General features: G+C 40.5%; 1 protein-coding gene across 9 annotated transcripts in view; it reads left to right on the forward strand.

The window, feature by feature from the left end:
- The window catches only part of GRIP1 (glutamate receptor interacting protein 1), a 664,666-nt gene that overhangs the window by 582,700 nt on the left and 58,192 nt on the right, over positions 1-23,774 (forward strand). For all 9 annotated transcript variants that reach the window (XM_036018708.1, XM_028532026.2, XM_036018706.1 and 6 more), the window contains 3 exons: positions 4,393-4,579; positions 5,156-5,301; positions 17,702-17,782. In XM_036018708.1, the coding sequence (XP_035874601.1) occupies positions 4,393-4,579; positions 5,156-5,301; positions 17,702-17,782 (414 nt within the window). The remainder of the gene's footprint in view (positions 1-4,392; positions 4,580-5,155; positions 5,302-17,701; positions 17,783-23,774) is intronic.

Genomic DNA, 23,774 nt, shown 5'->3' on the forward strand with positions numbered 1-23,774 from the left:
TATTGATTTATTTATTTAGCATTGGAAATTGTAGGCTACCACCTGGAGAAAACTTGGGGTTGGAGGCTACCTTCACTCCCCACTGCAGGCTGCATAAATCTCATTGATGTTCATCCTGCTGAGACAGAACAACGATGGTGCTTCTTTAGAAGTAGTTTTCCTTACTCCCTCTAGACAAATGATCCACCTCACCATCCTCTGCCACATCCGCTGCAGTGCTGGAATGATCTACATCATAGGAAATTTGGGGCCCCAAAGAATGACTTACAGTTTCTCAGCAGAATCTACATGAAATGTTGGTTCCAAAATGGAAAATGCAGGTATCACAAAATGTGATCCTTATTTGTTTGTTTATGTATTTATTTAGCATTCACTGAATGTTAGAGACACTGGGCTTTAGAGATGAAAAGGTCTGGTCTCAATCTTTAAAGAACTGAAGGTCAAGTTGAGAAATAGGCAGGGAAGTATACACCTGATAAATGCTAAGACAGGACCATGTATTAGAATCTGGAAATGTAGAAAAGTAAATACCTAATTCTGCCTGGATAAGGCAGGGAAAGGGACATTGAAAACACAGGGTAAGGGCTCTGGGGGCAGAGAGCACAGTATATGTATTATATGACGCAGAGGGATGAAAATGGGGCTGAAGACAAATGGCACATAAAAGGAGCTTAGAAGAGTATGAGGCAAGATGGGCAGGAAAAAAATGAATTCAAGAAGCATTCTGTGCTCTACTATAATTTGAATATGCTTTTCTATAGAAAAAGGGAAACGCTGAAAGATTCTAAACTGGGGGATGGCCTTTATAGAAAAGCCACTTTGGCAGCAATTTGTTGGCTGTTGGTGTAAGGCAAGGGGCAAGGGCACTTGTTGAAAGCCTAGTCATCTACACGAGCACTGACGAGGCTCTCCTGCAGAGAAGTGGGTGAACTGGGGCCTTGTTATGAAAAGAAAGTTAATCTGGCAGTAACATGCAGACAGCATCAGGCATGAGAGAACCCAGAAACATGTATATCAGGGTAATTGAAGTAAAAAGTAATGGAAGCCTGGATTAAGGCATTGATGGTAAGAAAGGAAAAGGAGATGTAAACAAAATTGATTCAGTTTGAAAACAATGGGGAATTGTGGGTCAAAAACTACTCAGATTCCAAGCCTGAAGGACTATAAACATATTAGTGGCAATGAAAAAGAGAAGGTGATTAACTTCATTCTAAAAATATTGAGTTTGAGGAATCCACGTGACCTCATTGTGGTTGACATCTATCAAAGTCAGAAGTTCATCACTAGAGAGGTAAGTTTGAGAAAATACAGGCAGAGGTCATGTTTTATTGCAAGTGAATAAGGGAAAGAATGAGAGTTCAAAAGGCTTAGGACAGAACCACAGACAACGCTATGTTTGGAGTGCAGAGAAAGCAAAAAGAAGGGGTGGGTTCCAATTATAGGTGAGATCCTATGGTATTTGTCCCTCACCGCCTGGCGTATCTCCCTTAGCATAATGCTCTCCAGTTCCACCCACACTGTTTCACTATACCTGAACAACAGTAAAAAAAGAGAAAAGGAAAGAACTGGTGGGGGTGTGAATGGCAGGGGAGGGCAAAGGGGGAAAATTGGGACAACTGTCATAGAATAACAATAAAAATGATTTAATAAAAATAAAAAACAAATGTATAAAATTCAAAAAATTCTAAAAAGAAACAAAGAACCAATCTTCATCAAAACCAAAAGGGCAATTTTGGAAAGAAAATGACAGTTCCCAAAGCCAGTTGCTGCAGAGTGGTTAGAGCAGATGAGGCCATTGATTTCAGCAATTAGGAAGCCATCCGTGAGAGCAGTTTCAGGAAAGGGTGAAAGCAGAAGCCAAACTCGAAGCCATTTAGCATCGGCACAAATCATAGGGAGAAGTCAGAAAGTGAGGGTAGTGAATAGGAAAGTTGAAAAAAGTGGCAAGAAAGATTTTATGGCACAAAATCACAGGAGTGGAAAGGCAGGGTGTCAAAAATACTTAAGAGCCTGGAAATAGAGAGAATGATACATCCTCCTGAAGCAGGGAAATGAAGGGAAAAGAACAATTGATGATACAGAGCAGCATTTCTCCAGTGGCATGCGGTGGCACACTGGTGTCCCACGAGGACTTTTAAAATACGTAGTACCTGACTAGAGTCAGGGGCACTGACCTGTTTTCCCTTAGATTGTCAAATTAAAAATAACAACAACCAACACAACTATAGCCACCTGGTGTGAATGAATCAAAATTATACCTATTTTTTGTCAGATTAACAAAAAATAATCATCATAACATACTTTTTGGTGTGCCACAGAATTTTAGTAACTATTTTATGTGTGCCGTGAAATGAAAAAGGGTGAAAATCACTGATACAGAGAAATCAAAGTGGAAACAGTGTTGTTTATGGAACTCTTGTCAAATGGTTGTATCTTTTTAGCCTTGTAGGAAATGAAGTAGAGTCAAGTTTGATCCTGGGAAGGGTAGAAATGTTTGAGACATCCTGTTAGGAATCTAATAAGGTGCCAAAACATCACAAAGTGAAGGTTTCTGAGCCTCCTATGGTGATGAGAATCTGTCGTGACTTTCTCTAATACTTTTAAGCAACTTGGTAACAGTGGTGGAGTTGCCTGGGTATTAATTACCAAATGGGACAGAGAATAGAAAATCACATGAGGTTTCAGAATCTCTGATACTAGCAGATGGATCACTGAAGTGGCCACTAGGGGTCCAGCTGGAGTGTGAAGGGAAATGATGCTGGTAAAAGGCAATGGTGAAAGACAACGGCCTTCAACTGCATTCTCCAGATTCCCTCTTGAGGGAGGAGGAAGCCTGGGGGTCCTCATTCCTATAACTGCGCTAGCTCTGTTTTGTATCTGGACTATAAAGGCATCCCTTATACGCTTTCATTTGAAGGGGGGAAAACTTGCTAAAAATACTGTTTGAAAACCACTACTTGGAGACAGTTGAGAGGAAATGGGACTGGAAGTAATAAAGAGCAGAAAATTAGATCACAGGGACTGGAAGAGATGGCTAATAAGGTTACGTGATCAAGAAAGATTCAGATATTGAGATCTTGGAGCTCTACCCTTTTTGAAGGGAGATGGGGTATACAGCACAAGGTTCTGCTGGCAGAGAGCTGGCACAGGGTGCACCTGCCAGCATTGAGAGAGCTGGAGAACCATAAATCCAGCCCATTAGAAGATTATGACCATGGTGTCAAAGATGGTCAGGACGAGGAAAAGCTATAGATCAGAGGAGAGAGATGAAAAGCCAAGTCCTGAAGTCAGTGAGGAAATGGGGGAGGGGTGACTCTGTAAATGTAGAAAACTACAGGTTTGAAGATGAGACAAAGCAGAAACGAGTACAGAATATGGAGCTAAATAGGAGTAGTTCGAGGTTTTTAAAAAAGCACTGCCTGTGGGAAGCAAGGAGTATTGGAAACCCTTCTCTCTCTCTGCGCCATACAAGGATTGCGAAGGAAAACAACTTGTGGGTGGGGAGTGTTTTGAGGTACCTGGTGTCATCAGGTTTCAATTAAAGGGCCTGAAGTCCCTTTCTGGAGGAAGTGACAGTCCAGCAGAGAGCCCTGCAGACAGAGCTCTTGCTCACAGAGAACAGAGGAGGCAGAGGTCCCAGTGGGCAGCACTGAGAGGAAGGCGTCCAGGAGCAGAGCCGCCGCTCATGACAGGGGCTGGGGATGGGAACAAGGCAGAGACGTGTGCCTGGGGGCTTAGAAGTGTGTCAGAGGGACAAATGAAATAAGAGATTACAAAGTAGGTTGGAGATCCAGTGGGAAGAAACAAGGACTGAAGAGACCAAATTTGAGAGTAAGAGGAATGTCACATTTAAACCACTCCATCATGCCAGCCCAGTGCTAGATTAAGGCCGATGACCAGCACTTCCCCGCCACTCTGGGAGTCAGACTTAGATCATGTGTTCAAAGCTGGAGGATAGATGGTTTGTAAAAAGCTTAAAGCTTAGACACAGATGGCTAAAGTGGAAAAAAGCATTAGACCAGTAAGCCTAACCTCCCTTTTTCTAGATAAGAAAGAAATGACTCATCTACCACTGGTTGCTCAGTGGCAGAGACAGGACCAGAACCCAGGTACCCTGGCCCTGACCCTGGGGCTGTCCTCTTCCTACAGTTCCCACCACTGTTCCTGACATGCAGGTCTATAAGGGGAGGAGGCTACACTGGTATTGTGACTGAAATGTGACCAGTACTGGGAGATTCGTGCATCTTGTTCAGCTATGGCTACACTGCTCAAAGGTCAAAATACAACCTGCTAGTAAGCCGTTTTTCAGAGACATGATCTGTTTCAGAAATGCTGGTGTTCCTGGTGTTTGCGCCAGCCTGAAGTCGTTCTTTTCTGTGTTTGTTCCCCTAGTGTCTTTAGCCTCCAGCACTGTGGGCCTGGCTGGGCAGGTGGTTCACACAGAAACCACAGAGGTGGTGCTGACAGCAGACCCTGTCACAGGGTTTGGGATCCAGCTGCAGGGCAGCGTGTTTGCCACTGAGACTCTCTCCTCTCCACCTCTGATATCCTATATTGAAGCCGACAGCCCAGCAGAGAGGTGAGACACCTTCCGCAACACCTTTTCCTGCTCCGCATTTCTGAGCTGGCTGCCTTTGGGCAGCTAATGAATCATGGGACAGTGCTCAATGCGGGAAATGTAAGACGTAATGAACTCTCTGTTCTGACAATAAAATTTTATGTTCTTGATCAGTTTTGAGAAGAATAATGAGCGTGGATGCCTTTATCTAACAGACTTTTTTCCACTGGGGATTAGAAGCCATATTAATTAAAAGGAAAAAATCTATTAAAAAATCTCTCCATTCAAACTTTAATAATTTCTCTGCCATGGGGGAATGTACATTCATCATTACTGTATATTGGTTCAGATCAGATTAGAACAATGCCATGAATTATTAATTACTTTGCTGTGATAGTTCAAGATCCCCTTGTTCACATGCATAGCTATGAGATGCGAGAGTGTAAGACATTGCAGTTGACCTAACGTGATTCCCACATCGCTGAATAAGCAAGACGCAATGGTTATGGCATTTTGCAAGGATCAAACAAAGCAGATTTGGCAAGCTGATAATTATTTGTCCTATCTACAGCCTCTAACATGTGGTTCTAAATTCAGATGTGGGGTACTACAGATCGGAGACAGAGTGATGGCCATTAATGGAATTCCAACTGAAGACAGCACCTTCGAGGAAGCCAATCAGCTCCTCCGAGACTCTTCAATCACGAGCAAGGTCACACTGGAAATCGAGTTTGATGTTGCAGGTATGATCATATAATCGCAAGGCAGCCGCAGAGTCAGGAGTGGACTGCATGTGAATTATATGGATTATGTGGCAGAAAGGGAGCTATTCTTTATATACTAACATGCTTTTGTTTAGGACATTTGGGGTGTCATTTTGAAGTGAGCATTGTTGTCGTATTATTCATTAAAATGTCTCCACAAGAACGGTTGAAAATAAATGTGACAAAATAAATAAGTAATAGCTACTATAAATTGATAAAAAAAATCATGTAGCCTTTATTCTTCCTGACTTTTTCCTATATGCTAGAGGAGCCATATTCTTCAGTAACACAGATAAGAAAAGTCTCTCTTTAACCCTTCCCACTGCAAGAAACATAAGGTTTGGAGGGTAACAATGAAAATTGATTAAATGGATTTATACAAGCCCAGTAGGTAACTATTTGGTCTCTGGTACTAAAGAGAAATTATACTGGACACTTGTTAAAAGGAAGGAAGACTTAATTCAAGACTATTGCAAGAGAGATCAAGCCTTGCAATAGGAAAAGAGATTGAATTCAACTCTGAAAACAGCAGAGACAGCCAGGAATTTATAGATAGAAGGCAAGGTGAGGGTAAAGGAGCTATTGGATGGAAATTACTAAGAGGAGCTCGATAAAAACGGAGGAGGGATGAAGAACTTAATTCAAGGGTGGAGGTATTCTTGATAAATTGAATTAGTGCAAGACTTGCTAAAATGGCTCAGCAGGCTACGGACTCAGGGACAAGCCCTAGTCAAGCAGAGGGTCAGAGGAGCCTGAATTTGGTCATGATGGGAGTCTTCATCAGTAGCTAACATTTGTGTGCCTTTTAAAGATCGGTGCCAGTTCCCATTTAAGAAAGTTGTCTTCACACAGTGAAACAGTACCTCACAGAGCCAATAACCTTTACCAGTCAGTACAGGTATACCTTTGGACACAGAGAGTGCATTCTCCCTACAAATACTTGCTGAGTAATTACTGTGGGCCAATTTCTTTTCCATACAGTAGAGGTGTAACAGTAGACAGTAGAGAAAAAAAAATCCCTGTCTTAATGAAGATTATATTATAGCTGTACAGAAAGTCAATTTTAAAATTAATAGATATAAATTAAGACAATAATAGAAAGTAAAGCAGAATGGTGGTTAGAGAATGACTGTGTGGAAGCTATTTTCATAGGATGATTCTCTAAGGGAGTGGCATTTGAGCAGAAATTTAAAGCTTGAGAAGTTGCCATCCATGTGAGAACCTGGGAGGAGGGCATTCCAGGTAGAGGGAACAGCCAGAGTAGAAGATGTGAGCCAGAATAAAGAGCTTGGTGTGTTTGAGAAATGGCAGAAAGTGCTTGCTACGGGATATAAGGGAGTAGGGGCTGAGAACCAGATTTGGATGTAGAGGTGGGGTGGGAGAGGTTGGAAGGGTCTCAGTAATGAAGGGCCTTGGTAAAGAATTTAGATTCTATTCCAAGTGCAATGAAGTCAAGGAGCATTTTATGGAGGGGAATGAGATAGCCTGATCCATGTTTTTAGAGATAGCCTTCTGAGATGAGAAGGGAGAGTAGCAGAAGTAGAAAGCCAGTGAGGAGGTGGTGGCAGTTGGACAGGTAAGGAATAATGGTGGCCTGGACAAGGTGGTAATTAGTGCTAGAGATGGCGACAGACAGTGGAAATTAGACCATGGCTAACAGAACCTGCTCGTGAATTAGGTAAAGGAGATGAGAGAAGGGAAGATCATGGAGAACTCCTGAGGCATAAGCATCAGCAGCTGAGTAAATACTGATGTCAAACTGAGAGGAAGACTTGAAGAGTAGGAATTTGGGGATAGCAAAAATTCTCTTTTAGACATGAGCAGGTAAGTCCACTACCAAAGCTAGGGAAAAAGGACAAGCACACTCATTCCTTAATTCAAAAGATAACTATCGAGCATAAGTTACTAAGTGCTAGGCTCTGTCCTATATTTGGATCATCGAAAGAGGAAATAAAAAGGAACAGTATCTTCCAGGACCCCATAGTCAATTGACAAGAGCAAGAACTGCTGCAAAATAAGAACAGACTTACTGAATGGGCGTTACTACTGAAAAGCAAAGGAAGTGCCTAGGAGACTGCAGGTAGCACCTCCTGGAGCCAGGATCAGGCCTGGGCTAAAGAGCAGGACCAAGGAGGGTCCACCAAGTCAGGGATTGTTAAAGTCATTACAATAAGGAGACCACTAGGGAAAGTCTCAGGCAGAAAGGATTCTGCCTAAGGAGTACTAAAATTTAAAGGGAAAGGATGCTAGCAAGGAGACAATGAAGACCTAATATAAAAAGTGGAAGCAGAGCCAAAAAAAGGTGGCATTTTGAAAGCCAAACAAGAGTGTCAAGGCCAAAGTCATGGTCTATAGTGTAAAGGTGCTGTAAAGAATTCAAATAGTATAAGGCAGGAAATGTCTACTGGGTTTGGCAATTGGGAAGACCGACATTACAGAGTAGTTTCAGAGACTGGAGGACAGAAGTCGGATTGTAGTGAGCTGAGGAAAGAGCGAGGGAAGGGTGGAATACAGACGAGCTGTGCATGCTGCCTGCCAAGGAACTGGTGTTCAGAAGAGGGTTGGCAGGAAAAAATGCAGTGAGCGGATAGAAGGGACTGGAGGACACTGTGGGCTCCTCTTTTTAGAGCTTCACAGCATTCAGTTACATACTCAATGCTCCATTTTATAGTGCCTTGTCTTTTTATCATTGGTTCTCAACCAAGAATCGGGTTTGTCACATGGCACATTGGCAAAGTCAAAAAATTGAGCTGTAGATAGAGAAAATGGGACAACACATAGAAGGGGGATCCAGAGTTCAGAGGACTGTTAATTTGTTTTGTTGCTTCATTAAGCTTAGAGAGATTTGAACGTGCTTGGGCTTAAAATGAATGGAAAAAAAGATATTGGTGAAATTGGGTCCCCAAAGGGATGAGAGGGGAAGTTATATAGAATATGGGTAGATAACTAGTCAAAGACAGAAAGGTAGAAGACCTCTTCCTATGAATTTGAAGAGAAAATGCAAGAATATAGATATATTTTAGCTGTGATTAGGAAGTCCCTATAAGAACTATCAAGCAAGAGTTAGAGGGTCAGCATGTTGGGAAGTTGAAAAGAATGGCAAAGGTTTGAGCATAGCTAGTGGGGAAATCAGGGAGAAAAGCAACCAGACTCGTGTGGAGGGTATTTTCAAGCTGGAGGGTAGGCCAGCAGAGTCCAGAAACTCTATTCTGCATGGTCAAGTTGGGTTTTGTTTGTTTGTTTTGTCAGGACACCTCAGCTGCTGAGGAATAAGAGCAGAGATGGTCAATGATTAGATTGAGACAAAGATTGAGATTTCCAGAAAAGGTTGAACAGGAGAATTTAAGTTACAGAGGTTCAAACTGTTGCAGGAAAGAGCAGGTGAATAATTATGGTAATAGCATCAAAATGATCCTGATAATATTTACCAACAGTTTACTATATGGCATTTCTACGTACTATGTGTCATTAGCTCACTTAGTCCTATAATAACAATGGAGAAGACTACTATCCTTACATCCCCAGAAACAGGAGGCCCATGTAGTTAAAGGTAGGGCTGGGATTTTAACCCAGGCAGTCTGGCTCCAAGACCACCCTCTCACCACTACACACAGTGCCTATGTTTGCAAAAGTCTAGGCTGGAGAAGGATGGAAATTAGTAAAGGATCAGCCTGATAGACTAGAAAGAAAGAGAGCACTTAAGTAACTGGGAGTCTTCAAGAAGAAAAATGTGTATAGCAAGAGCAAGTTGGTATTGAGGTCAAAGTAGTGAATTAAAGTTTAGAAATTCAGAGAAGGTCAAGCAAGGGTAGTGAGTTGCTGAAGCAAATCTTATTCAACCAGAGGTCTGGGAATTGGGATTGCAGCGTGATGGAAAGACTGTCCACACAGTGAAATCTCTCAGGAGGGCAAGACTTGGAGTGAGGAGGGGATAAGAACTAGCTGTTCCTGTCATGCCAAACACAACCCCATCAAAGAACATCTGCAGTTGGGGTTTCCTCTTCCTGGGCAGTGCTTCCCCAATATGTCCAAATGGCTTGCTCACCTCATTCAGGGATTTGCTCAAATGTAGCCTGCTCAGAGAAGCCTTCCCTAACCATCTATCACTCTCTATCCCCTTGCCCAGATTTATGCTTCTTAACCCTTCTGAAGCTCTGATGCTATATGGTACATTTATTTGTTTATTGTCTTCTCTTCTCCAGTAGAAAAATGTATGATGTCAGGGATGTTATGCCTTTTGTTCATGAATGTACTTCAAAGTAGTACTTGGAATACAAGAAGCTCTCTGCCAGTAGTTGGTGAATGCACGCATGCGTGCATGCATGAATAAAGGACTAAATGAATGATGTTCAGTTGGCACTCCTGAAGGATTCACATCAGGAATTTCAATTTGCATGAAGAACTGATTGCATACCCACTGTTTCTCTGTGACTCCTGGTCTTTTGATGCTGCTCATTTCTGCTCTTCTGCTCCATTTGTCTCTGTACAAACTTTCTCTGAATTTTAATGGTACATAACTGTTTTATTTTTGCTAAAGTATCCAGAGAGCAGCAGCCAGGTCTGATTTCTAATTCCCAAGAGAAAGAATCTAATTGGTCCCACTTAGATTTGGTATCCTTGCCTTTTAGTTAGCTGTGGCCAAGCAAGAATCTAGTAGAAGGACCTTATAAGGATCAGCCAGATGGCAGTGCAGCCATAGTTTTCAAAGAAGGCTGTCCACCGGCCTCAGAATGTCCTCACTACAATCACAGAACATTAAGGGCAAAAGGACTCATAATCCAGCACCTTCATTTACTTGTCAGTGGGAGAACTGGGATTCAGGTGGGGGAGCTCAAGGTCATACAGCAAAGTCAGTAGTAAGTACCAAGTCTGTTGAATTGCACCCCTCTTTTCCGTAACATATTCCACTGCCTCTTCACAGAGATGTTAGAGTTTCCAGCATGAAACAGCTAGCTTTCTGAATCTTGCCCTATTGACATTGTCTATTGACGGGAGGTAGCTATCCTGTGCGCTATAGCACACTGAGCAGCGTTTACTCAGTATGTTCCAGCAGTGGAAAGGCCAGCACAATTTGACCTTCTTCATAAGCGGTACCTAAGTATTTACTTGCACTATTCAGGCATGTTTATTTTATGTGTATCTTTACATTTGTTCTTTGTTTAATCCATACTTAATGTATATATACATATTTTATGTATATGTTGATTAAATGCTTTAATATCTTAAGTTTAAGCTCCTAAAAAATAGAAATTATGTCTATTAAGCCCACATTGTTGCAAAGGACAGGAAAAAGGCACCTCAGGTCATCTCTACCTGCCCTCGAGTATTCCAGAAGTGACCCATTTCTAATGGACAGAAAGGACGTGGAAGAGGACCAGAAAAGAATAGGAGGCTTGCATGCTATCGCCTCCTCCCTTTGCTCATGGCAGCTGTCACTGATTGATGCCAGTATCCTCCCGCTGAGTTCAGACACAGCGTCAGAGTTCTCAGTATAACACTCTAGTCATTACCAATACTTGAATCTGTTAGAAACTACTGGAAATCTCAATCTTAATCTCTGGCTCAATTCAATCATCTGCTGTCCTCTGCTCTTATTCTCTGGCAGCTGAGGTTTCTTGACAAAACCTGCTGGACCACACAGGGTCACCTGCTTTGAGCGTAGTAGAGCTTCTGACTCTCATTAGCCCAACACCCATCTTGAAAATCCCTTTACATGAGTCTGGTTGGTTTTCTCACTGGTTTTCCCATTCACTATTCTAAATCTTTATTATTTTTCTCAACTCCCCAAGATGCCATTAGAGAACTTGGAATATTGGTAAGAAATCTCTGGACACGAGCTATTTCAAGATTGCCCTGTCCTCTTGTATTCACTCCTAATCATCTGGATGTGAGCCCTCTGTTTCCAAAATACTTCTTCAGAAATATTTTATACCCAGATACTGATTCCCAAGCTATTGGGTCTTAGAAATGAGCTATCTCTATTTTACAAACATTTTAGGTGACATATGGAGTGATTAAGAATCTTAACTGTGAAGTACACTCTTGTTTAAGTCTATCCCTTTAAATGAGTGTTACTCTACAAACAACATTGTAGTAATATTAATGAAATTTTTTATATTACTTTACTTCCTGCAACATACATATAATTTTATAAAGCTATAATCATAACATATGCACACTTTACATATTGTCTTTTTTCAATACTGTCTTTTAAAATACCAATCTACAATATCGTGAATACTTGTCATTTCTACTTTAACCTGAAGTTATTTGTTGGAAACACTATAGCTTTGTTCTGCAAAGACATCCCAGAGAAAATCCTGTCGAATGCTGTTTGCTGTCCTGACTGATGCCCCCGTGCATCCCTCTGAGTGGGTGGGAGCTGAGCATTACATTCATCCCCCTGAGAATCATTATTTTTTTTCAAATCCCACAAGGGCGTCCAGGTTGATGAATTACGATTATTTTACTATGCCAACAATGAATGCCTCCGGCAGAAAAAAGCAGACCAACTGGAAGGAAGGAAGTCTTTGTTTACCCCAATGTATTTTTAATTATAAGTATTAACAAAAATAAACCAAAACCAGGGAAGCGCAAAATAATCACATGGGAGTCTAAGAAAATAAATGTTCTATTTACTTATTCTAAACCTATTGTTTCTCCAAATATTGGATATTTTTTCTCTTTAAAAAAGGTATTTCTTGTGGGTGGGAGAGGGTATACAGGGTGGAGGGGACGTGAAGGGGGGAAATAGGACAACTGTAATAGCATAATCAATAAAATATATATTTTTTAAAGTATTTCTTAAAAAACCTGAATTAAATGTGCCATTAACCACCAAGTAATTGTAGAGGAAAAATACCAAATATAAATAAATCATTTTGGCATTTAAGATTAAAATGAACACACAGATTGATCAAAGAGATTATTTGTTGATATTTGTTCATCATTATGAATATTTCAAACCCTTATATAGTCAAAAGTGATCCATTACTGTTTCCCAGGAAGTGATAATATCTCCTCCAGTGTCATTAACCATGTAATCTTGGTCAAGGTTCCTTGTATTAAAAATTTTATAAAAGCAAAATGTTGCTATAGTAAACTATTCCATATCAGTGTTTCCTAGCCATTAGGATTCAGGACCTCACTTGTATGAGCATAGTATTATGGCAAGATGTTATTACTTACATGGATACATAGATACGTATACCAGCCCACAATGGGCTCCCCTCCCCTTTCACGAGAATGTTTTCTTAAAATAGATAAAACAACAACATACATGAATGAGCTCCATAAATAGGAAAGCCGTTGGTTCCTCTGTAGTTTCTTATGCATTTACTTAGGAACACCTCGTATGCTTATCCAAGTAATCAATAATGTATTTTTACTTATACCCGTGAACTCTTGTGTGGGGCCTTTCTGTTTAGCCCCATCCCGTTTCCTTTACTTAATTAATGGTCGTCAGAGATCTTTCAATTTCAAGAAGGCAAAAGAAATGCACTCAAGCTAGTTTAGATGGGAAAAAAGGCCTTACTAGAAACACAAGGTGTTTCACAGCCCTCTAGCAGGGAGCCGCAGGAAGTGCTAGGACCAGAGATTAAAGACTGCCCAGCTGCATACAGGTTCTCTCGAGGACCTTCTGCTTCTCCTCATCGTACTTTTTCTTCTCCCCTCTCTGTGCACACTGGCTATTGGGGAAAATGGGGCCACTTCCTGATGCCTTTCTGCCCCAAGTCGTGCATGCTCATTGCAAAATCTTAAACTGTCCTTTTGGAAGTGGGCAGAAGGTGACCGTTAACTTTCCATTACTGGAATAAGGAATGGAGAGGTCTCAGGAAAGAGATGGAAGGAAGGCATGGAATTGAGAAACTAGTTTGGGAAATAAATATTTATGATAATCACAGCACCCGAAATAAGAAAGAAAAGCATACCTCTGTGTTTTTTTACTTGCCTCATTTTCTCTTTCTACTCCAATACATCAAATTAGCCAGCCTTTTAAATCTACTGGGGGATATAAATAATTTATCTAGCACAAATCCTATTGGGAATTGAGGAGGGTACACATTCTAAGAAATAAACACCGAACAAAGAAATAATGTCCTTCCTGCACATCAGAGTGTTAGCTGAGGACAGTAGCACAGCCAAAGTTGTCATCTCACTGTCTATGACCCTCACTGACCAAACCTGCCAGACTGGAGAATTCAGAAGAGTGGGAGGAAGTTGATGAAGGCAACAGATGCCCTCACTCCATCAGAGTAAAAACTGGAGGTGGAGCCTAGCCTAGGGAATGTAGGAATCTTTTATAGATAACGTTACAGGTGGAGGGCCCAGCAAAGTCAAAGTTTTATCATGTCCCCCAATTAAATAGTCAATGAGAATCTTCTGAGTTGGAAGGTCAGATTCAGGTCTTATAAAAGGGTTCCTGCCCAAATTTCTCATGAAAAGTTCAAAAGACCAGGAAGAACAAGGAAAAGAGTATTCTAACTCTGTTTCTGTGAGGTCATCCCAACTTTCACCCTGCTTTGAAGGGACTCAAAGTAACAAATATGTGATTAACAAGTGGACCAGAGGACTGAGCCTAATAGGTCTCACATCAGCCACTGTTGTTAATTCCTTTGGGGAGATTTTGGGGCTGGCCTTGAGCAAAAATCAAGCCGTAAAAGCCAGTTTAGCTCACTTATCCTACATACCCCGCTTTATGCTAAAGTTTCCCTTGTTTCTTGTAGCTCCTTCCCGACCCTTCCCAAAGCTTCAAGAAATGATTATAGTCATTAGCAATTTAGGGTGAATAGATGTTATCTCTTCAGAGGATATTTCCATTTCAACCTTATCTCTCCCTGAAGGTCTTGCAGACTGTTAAAGGAATCTTAAGAAGAGTGAGTATAGTTAAGAATGTATAGTGGGGACTTCTGGTCAAGATGGTGGCGTAGGCAGATATGGCTCACCTCTTCGCACAACCACATCAAAGTTACAACTAAAATACAGAACAACTGAGACTCAACCATCAGAATCTAGTGGAATGGAAGTCTGGAAACTACAAAATTTTAAAAACCACATCCATCCAGACTGGTGGTAGGAGCACAGACTTGGAAACTGGTTGGTCCCACACCCATGTGTGGTGGAATAAAAAATTTTGGGAGGGATATCTCAGAGTGACCCAGCCCCACAACAGGCCCTTTGCCCAAGGTTCCAGTGTCAGGAAGATAAGTCACCATGATTTCTGGCTTCAAGAAGCAGTGAGGATTAAGTCAGTGGAAGAAACTTCTGGAACCCTAAGCAGTTTCTCTTAAAGAACCCACATATAGACTCACCTGCTCAGACTTATTCCCCTGAGGTCCAGCGCCAGAGTAGCAGCTGGAAGGCACCAGTGGCACACAGGGAGAAACTGAAGTCTGGCATCAAGGCGAGCAGAGGCCATTGTCCCTTTGCTAACACCCTCCCCCCACAGAGCGTGGTAAGGCGGTGCCATATCTGAGACTCTATCAACCTGGCTAACACTGACATGCCTTGAAGATTCCCAGAGACTCTGCCCCACCAACTATGGGCCTATCCAAGCTGCTTTTCCATATGAATGGCTGGTCTTGGCTCATGCTTTGCAACTTCTTATATCCTATCAAAATCAAGCAACAGCTGCCCTCAGTAAGCCACAGGCCTGCCACTAGCAGCAGCCAGCTTAGATTCACAGCTTGGCTTTGCCGGGAATGAATCTTGAAGCCCAGCATGAGTAGCAGCCATTTCAGATTGCTTTATAGCTTAGGCAGGGTGCCCTGGCAAAACACAGGTGGGGGCTGACCTTGGCCTGCAACACCCAGGAAACCTCAGGGCCAGCACACCTAGTGACAGCTACAGCCCATGTTAAAACACCACACCCTGCCCCTGCATAGTTGATCTTCCACGAGGGCAGAGGTTGGTAGTCAGTGGTCACAGCCATCCTTGCAGCTGACTGGCCTGGGTAAATCCCTCCCATTGATCTGCCAACATGCAGCCACAACTCAACTTCAAGAAGAGGTACTCAGCCCACAATGAAGGATGCACCTTGGAGTACTGAGCTTGGGTGATAAGGGAGGCTGTGCCACTGGACCCAACAAGATGCCTACTCAGTTAGGCCACACTACCAAGACACAGAATCAGAGCAGCTCTACCTAATGCATAGAAACAAACACAGGGAAACTGATAAAATGAGGAGACAAAGAAACATGGCCCAATGAAAGAACAGATCAAAACTCCAGAATAAGCACTAAAGAAAATGGAGATAAGCAGTCTATCAGATGCAGAGTTCAAAACGCTGCTTATAAGGGTGCTCAAGGAACTTGGTGAGGACATTCACAGCATAAAAAAGATCCAGTAAGAAATGAAGGATGCACTAATCGAAATAAAGGGAACAAATTTACAGGAAAGGAACAACAAGTTAGAATGATGAGCTAAGGTCAAATAAATGATTTGGAACAGAAGGAAGCAAAAAACAATCAGAACAACAAGAAAAAAAAGAATCCAAAAAATGAGGATAGTATAAGCAGCCTCTAGGACAACTTCAAGAGGTCCAACATTTGCATGATAGGGGTACTAGAAGGAGAAGAGAAAGGGCAAGAAATTGGAAATCTATTTGAAAAAAACAGGGAAAGAAAACTTACCTAATTTGGTGAAGGAAATAGACATGCAAGTCCAGGAAGCACAGAGGGTCCCAAACAGGATGGACACAGAGGCCCACTCCAAGACACATCACAATTAAAATGCCAAGATTAAAGATAAAGAAAGAATCTTAAAAGCAGCAAGAGAAAGAAGATAGTTACCTACAGGGGAGTTCCCATAAGACTGTAGGCTGATTTCTCAAAGAAACTTTGCAGGCTAGAAGGCATTGGCAAGAATATTCCAAGTCATGAAAAGCATGGGCTTAACAGCCAAGATTATTCTACCCAGCAAAGCTATCATTTAGAATCGAAAGGTAGATAAAGAGATTCCCATTCAAGAAAAACTAAAGGAGTTCATCATCACCAAACCATTATTGTATGAAATAAATACTTATCTATCAACAATTCAATCTAAAAAACAAACTAAGCAGACAGGAAGAACAGAGGTAGAATCATGGCTATGTAGAACATTTTGAAGTTTGCCACATTGGTGGGGAGGAGAATGGGTGAAGAGGTGAGGGGATTTAGAAGTACAAATAGATAGTTACAGAACAGCCATGGGGATATGCAGGACTGTATAGGAAATGGAGTAGCCAAAGAACTTACACACATGACATGGACATGGACATGACATGAGCAACAGTAGGGGTATTGCCTGAGGGAGTGTGGGATGCTGGGTGGAGGGGGGCAAAGGGGGAGAAATCTGGACAACTGTAATAGCATAATCAATAAAATATAATTTTAAAAGAGAAAAGGCAATGGGTATGTTCTCAGAAAGGGAAATAGAAAAACAAAGAATATGTAGCAATTCTTTCCTTTCTCAAATATTAGTCAGGCCCTGGTAAAATCAGTTTAGCTCTATCCAAGGTTATGATTCAGCCACTGCATACTGGTTCTGTCTGTGTTGCTACAGTGTTAGCTCATTTCTGTACCAGCTGGGCAATATCTAAGCCCACCTTCCCCCTGTTTCAGTGTCGCCTTTCCTTCTGCTCCCCTCTGGAACCTTCTGTAGCTCCCCATGACCCAAAAACTAAAGGGTTACACTTGGGGCCTTCTGGCCCCCTACAGTCCCAAGTGTGGTCAGTATCCAATCTGGCTGGTTGTGGGCAGTACCATTCTTGTTGCAAAATGTTTCAAATATCACTCCCATTTCTGCTCTTTCAATGTACTTTTCACTCTTTACATTACAAATTAAGGCACCTCCCTCCACTCTCCTTCCAAATCAACAACCATTACACCAAATGGAAATCTTTTCTAAAATCTATTCCCCCTAGTACCTTCATACAAGGATTTAAAAAATTGCTAAAAGCAAACTCTTAAAAAGTACAGCTGGGGGAAAAATAATGAAATCAGGCCTGTGATTCCTAAACTTTATTATGCCTAAGAATCACCTGAAGAATATGCTTAAAAGGCAGACTTCAAGGCTTCATCTTCAGAGATTCCAATTCTGTCGATCTGGGGTGACTCAGGAACCCATATTTTTAACTTGCATCCCAGGTAAATCTGATGCACATGGTCCCTAAGGCACTTCAGGAGTGGTGGAACTGCACTGATGCCGTGAATTAGGCACAATTGCCTGTGGATAGGACATATATTTTTCAGCAGGAGCTTAGTTTACAGGATTTTACAGGTGTCATTCACTTAACTTCAGTTCTACAGCTTTAACTACAGATGATGCATTGTCATTGATGGGTGGCTTCATTCTTCCTGATCTTCTATGAACACATTCTTTTTTTGTTTTGAAATTACAGAGTCTGTCATCCCAAGTAGTGGAACATTTCATGTAAAGCTCCCTAAAAAGCACAATGTGGAACTTGGAATAACCATAAGTTGTAAGTAGAAGTGATTTCTTTTAAAATGTAGTATTTTAAGGTACATGAGAAAATTGTATTGAAAAATGGTTTACAGGTGTGCAAATGTTTTCAGTGTCATTGAAAAATTTCTATGTAATGATATAAAAATGTGAAGCCAATCACATCTCTAGCACTTACAAACAGTGAATGCAGTAAGTTACTTAAATGTTCTCTCATCTTATGTTTCTTCATTTGTGATATGGAAGCGATATCTACAAGAGATAGGGTTATATTAAATAACATATTTACATACTAGCATACTCCTTGGCAGGTAATAAGTAAGTGATCAATAAACGTGTCTCTTGCCACCCTCCATGAATAATACATGAGCATATAAATGCAGACAGATTCTCTACATTTCAATATTCTATGGATTAAGTTTTCACAATAATATATTTAACTAACAAAAATACATTTATTTACATTTAAAACCATTTTTCCATCTGGCCACCATGCATCTAAAATCTATTTTGCAAGACTAAAACACTGTCTTTCCTTTGGCAACTTCCTGAATTCCTCCGTGGTACAACATGTCTGGGTAACCAAAGCAAAAGAAAAGCAGAACATATAAATGCGTTTAATTCCCTCCTTTCTTCAGGCTCTAGATTTAGAACTGCTCTGAGTAAAACAGCTTTGAAAATTTCAGCCCCAGTGGAGTTGTATAGAATGGAAATTGAGGTTTTGGTGCTTTTAATATCCATAACCTAAGTTTACTCATAAATACCCCCCAGAAAATGAAGCAAATGATTAATGCCTAAAGACCAAAGGAGACACGGAAGCAATGTGTATAACCAAGGGGTGGCCCCTTCAAGAAAGAGTGATGAGGCTTCATAAATGCGCCTCACTACACTCTGTTGCATAGCAGTTATGGCAAAAATTAAGAGATCTCAATTGGGCAGTATGAAATGGAGGCTGTCCAATTCAGTACTGACCATATAAATTTAACACTGAAAGTGAAATTTTATTTATAACTGGTAAATCATACACATTAGTACAACACTAAAAGCAGTGAAACTACAATGCAAAATAAATGTTAAGAACAACAAGCCATATGTATGAGGGAGAGCCTATACGTTACTCCCTCCCAAACCCCAGGGTGACTTACCAGGAGGAAAGTAGGGCTGAAGTGTCTGATGTGCCTCTACACAGTAGTAGAAAGAAGAAATGAGATTTTGGACCTATTCTAGGTCCAGACATATAGGACCAGACCTATCCTAGGTACTACAAAAGTCACTGGTGCCTTTAGTTGATTGACTTAACCTCTCAATTTGTTCATTATGAAGCAAAGATGGTGTGCCATTATTCTCTCAACAGCTGTGGTTACTGAAATTAAGAAAGAATTTATTAGAACTTACTGTTTTAAAAATATTTGGAGTTAAAGATAGATTCTGCAACCTCCATGTAACTTTAAGGCTGCTATGATTTATTCTATTATTCCATTCAATGCATTTATTTCATCAGAATTGGCTGTGATACTGATAACCTCTTGGAGTTGCGTAGTGCATATCCTCCTGGCTGCATGTAGAGGCCCTGCCTTCCTTCCACTCCATTCTTCCTTCCTTTTGTCTTCATTAAATAACTACATTGTGAGTGCCCACCACACCTAGGCCCTGGGCTACGTGCTGGAGAACACACTGCCTGCCTGAGAAATGCTTACTGCTAGTGTGCATACTGGAGACACTTCTTCAGAAGTTTCTGTTGCTACCCATTTTGCCAGTTATTTGCCCTCAAATTTTAATTAGGGAAAGGGTCTTTCTGTGTTTTTATTCTTAAAATTGATGTATTTAAAATATAATTTAACTATAGAAGAAAATATTCATTTGAAAACTAATCCTGTTGTATATCATTACTTAAGTTGATATTTAAGTGAAGCTTAAGTGTTCAGTTTGTTTAAGGTATAGTTATGTGTACTACAAAATATTTTATTCACATAAAGAACTACTTAAAATCGTATTATGTAAAGTGATATATATGCACTAAGTATTACTTTTAAAACTGCTTTAAATACCAATAATGGAAACTACCCAATGCACCCACCACAAGAACGGCCTGAATTAGCCTGCAAAAAGCTAAAGTACCTGTGGAAGTGACAGGTGCAATGCTCTTCCAGGAAAGAGAAAAGAAGCTTGTCCCACCTGTTTGTCAGCCCTTCTAGAGCTATAGCGCCATTTACATGACTAATCATCACCATACAGAGTTTGTGTCTCCTTCTGGAAAATGCTCATATTTTGCCAGTTGAGAAAGCAGAATTTGCTAAAAGAAAACAAAGCCAGAATCCATTTTCATTGTTATGAAATAGTGAACTCCCAGGGCCTAGCACAGCTCCTGTCACATACAAGGTGCTCATTTAATTTGTATTTATTGGATGATCCACGATGGTGGATGAGTACATGAAAGTTACACTAACCTCCTCCCAGGACCAATCTGGAATTACAACTAAATTGTAGAGAAATCATCCTGAACAACCAACTGAACACTAGCTGGAGAGAAACCCTAAAACTAAGGACAGACGAAGAAACCACTTCACCATAACAAGACTGGTAGGGAGTGCAGAGGAGGTATGAGAGGGATGCCTAGGTTCCCTCAGGCAGTAGCTGAAGTTCTGCTGGGATATTTCAGCAGCTGGGGGGGTGCCCCCTGAGAAGTGTGCAGTCTAACCCCCAAGCTGGGCTCCCAAGCCTACAGCATCAGAGTTGGAAAGGAATCCAGATAATATCCAGCTGTGAAAAGCAGCAGGGTTTCTGTCTGCCAGGGAGAGATGGCTGGAGGTGTAGAGAGCCTCCTAAAGGGCCAATGCACAAAATTTCATTTGCAGCCATTTACCCTGGGGTCCAGCAGAGGGAGGGCAGCGTGGACTAGAGAGGCTTGAGGAGAGTCTGGGGCTGGTGGCTATGGGGGGAGGAATAAAGGAACAGCAGCCAGGATCCCTGTGCTGAGACATTCCCCATCCTGCAGAAACCATCTTCCTGAGGCAGACTCCTCTCCACCTGACAGCAGCCTGAAGGGAAGCAATAGCCCCACCCACAAGAATTACTGTGCTCCACCCTGTGGAGCTTAAGCCAGGCTGCTGATAACAGCTTGATAGGTTTAACATCCGAGACCATCTTACCAACTGATAAGGCAGGAAATACAAAGAGGCAGCCAAAATGGGAAAACAAAGAACACTCCCAAAATGAAAGAACAAGAGAATTCCCTAGAAGAACTAGATAAAATGGAAGCAAGAAATTTATCAAATAGATTTTAGAGTAATTATTATAAGGATACTTAATAGCATGAAAAAAAAGACCTGAAAACCATAAAAAAAGACCAGTCAGATATAAAGAATGTAATATCTGAAATAAATAATACACTGAAAGAAATAAACAGTAGGTTAGATGAAGCCAAGGATCAAATCAGTGATTTGGAAGACTAGATAGAAAAAAAAAGCAATTAGCAAAAAGAAAAAAGAATATTACAAAGAGAGGAGAGCTTAAGAAACATTTTGGACAACATGAAGCATAAAATCATCTGCATCATGGAAGTACCAGAAGGAGAAGAGAGTGAGCAAGGGATCAAGAATCTCTCTGAAGAAATAATGACTGAAAGCTTCCCTAATCTGGTGAAGGAAAAAGACACACAACCAGGAAGCTCAGTGAGTCCCAAACAAGTTGGACCCAAAGAGGCCTGACTGAGACCTATCATAATTAAAAGGACAAAGCTTAAAAACAATCCTAAAAGCTGCAAGAAAAAAGCAGGTAGTTACCTACAATGGAGCACCAATTAGACTGTCATTTGATTACTCCACAGAGTGGTGTTAAATATTCAAAGTGATGAAAAGCAGGGATCTACAACCAAGGCTACATTACGTAGCAAGGCTATCACTTAAAATCGGATATATAAGGAGCTTCCCAGACAAGAAAAAGCTGAAGGAGTTTGTTAACAGCAAACCAGTACTTAAATGAATGTTAAAAGGCTTACTTTAAAGAGGAGGAGGAGAAAAGAAGAAAAACAAAGAAAAACAGTCTAACAACAGAATGCACTGTATAAGTATCTACAATCACCTTAAATGTAAATGGCTTAAATGCTCCAACCAAAAGATATAGGGTAGCTGAATGGATAAGAAAACAAGACCCATATATATTGCTGCCTCCAAGAGACCCATCTCAGATCAAAAGATACACACACACTAAAATAAAGGGATAGAAAAAAATATTTCATGCAAATAGAAATGAAAATAAAGTTGGGGTAGCAGTACTTACGTCTGACAAAATAGACTTTAAAACCAAGGCTATAGTAAGAGACAAAGAAGGACACTGCATGATGATAAAAAGAACAATCCAACAGAATACCACCTTAGTAAACATTTATGCACCCAAACATAGGAGCACCCAAATATGTAAAGCATATTTTGATAGACATAAAGGGAGAGAACAACAGAAATACATTTGTAGTTGTAGATTAAAATCTAATTTATAGATTTTAACAAACCATTGACTTCAATGGATAGATCTTCCCAGACAGAAAATCAACAAGGAAACAGCAGCCTTAAATGACACACTAGAGCAAATGGATTCAATTGATTCTTCAGACCATTTCATCACAAAACAGCAGAATATACCCACTTTTCAAGTACATATGGAATGTTTTCTAGGATAGAGTACATGTTGGGACACAAAACAAGTCTCAATAAATTTAAGAAGTCTGAAATCATTATCAAGCATTTCACTGACCACAATGCTATGAAACTAGAAATCAGTCAGAAGAAGGATACTGAAAACACACAAGACACGACAGTTAAGTAACATGTTGTTAGACAATGAATGGGTCCAACAACAAGATAAGGAGACATCAGAATATACCTTGAAACACATGAAATGAGGGACACAACATCCCAAAAATCCACGGGACACAGGGGAAGCAATCTTAACAGGGAAATTCATAGCATTACAGGCCTATCCTCAGAAAAAACAAGGAAAAGTTCAAATAAATAATCTAACTCTACACTTCAAGGTACTTGAAAAAGAACAACAATGCTGAAAGTGATTAGATGGAAGGAAAATAATAGGATCACAGCAGAAATAAACAAAATACAGTCTAAAGAAATAATACAAAGGATCAATGAATCCAAGAGCTGGTTCTTTGAAAAGATACACGACACTGACAAACCTTTAAAGAGACTCATCAGAAAAAAAGAGAAAAGACTCAATAAATAAAATCAGAAATGAAAGGGAGAAATAACAACTGACACCAAAGAAATCCAAAAATTTGTAAGAAAATATTATGAACAACTATATGCCAACAAACTGGACAACCTAGATAAAATGAAGAACTTCCTAGAAGATAAAATCATCCAAAACTAAATCAGGAAAAATCAGAGAATCTGAACAAACAGATTATACCTAGTGAAATTAGAGTGGTAATCAAAACCTCTCAACAAACAAAAGTCCTGGACCGGATCACTTCACAGGTGAATTTTACTAAACATTCCAAGAAGAACTGGCACCTTTCCTTCTCAAAACTATTGCATAAAATTCAAGAGTAAGGAAGGCTCCCAAACTCATTTTACAAAGCCAGCATTATCCTTATTCCAAAAACCAGACAAAAATTACAGGCCAATATCCCTGATAAACATAGATGCTAAAGACATCAACAAAACATTAGCAAACCAAAAACAGCCATTCATCAAAAAGATCATACACCATGATCAAGTGGGATTTATTCCATGAATGCAAGGTTGGTACAGCATTTGTAAATCAATAAATGTGATTCACCACATAAACAAAGTGAAGGATAAAAATCATCTGGTCATATCAATACATGCAGAAAAAAAACATTTGATAAAATCCAGCACCCGTTTATGATAAAAACTCTCAGCAAAGTGGGAATACAGGGATCATACTTAAACATAAAAAAGGCCATATATGACAAACCCATTGCCAGCATCATACTCAATGGGCAAAAACTGCAAGCATTTCCCTTAACATCGGGAACA

This window comes from Phyllostomus discolor, chromosome 2 (assembly GCF_004126475.2).
Source record: "Phyllostomus discolor isolate MPI-MPIP mPhyDis1 chromosome 2, mPhyDis1.pri.v3, whole genome shotgun sequence".
Lineage (NCBI taxonomy): Eukaryota > Metazoa > Chordata > Mammalia > Chiroptera > Phyllostomidae > Phyllostomus > Phyllostomus discolor.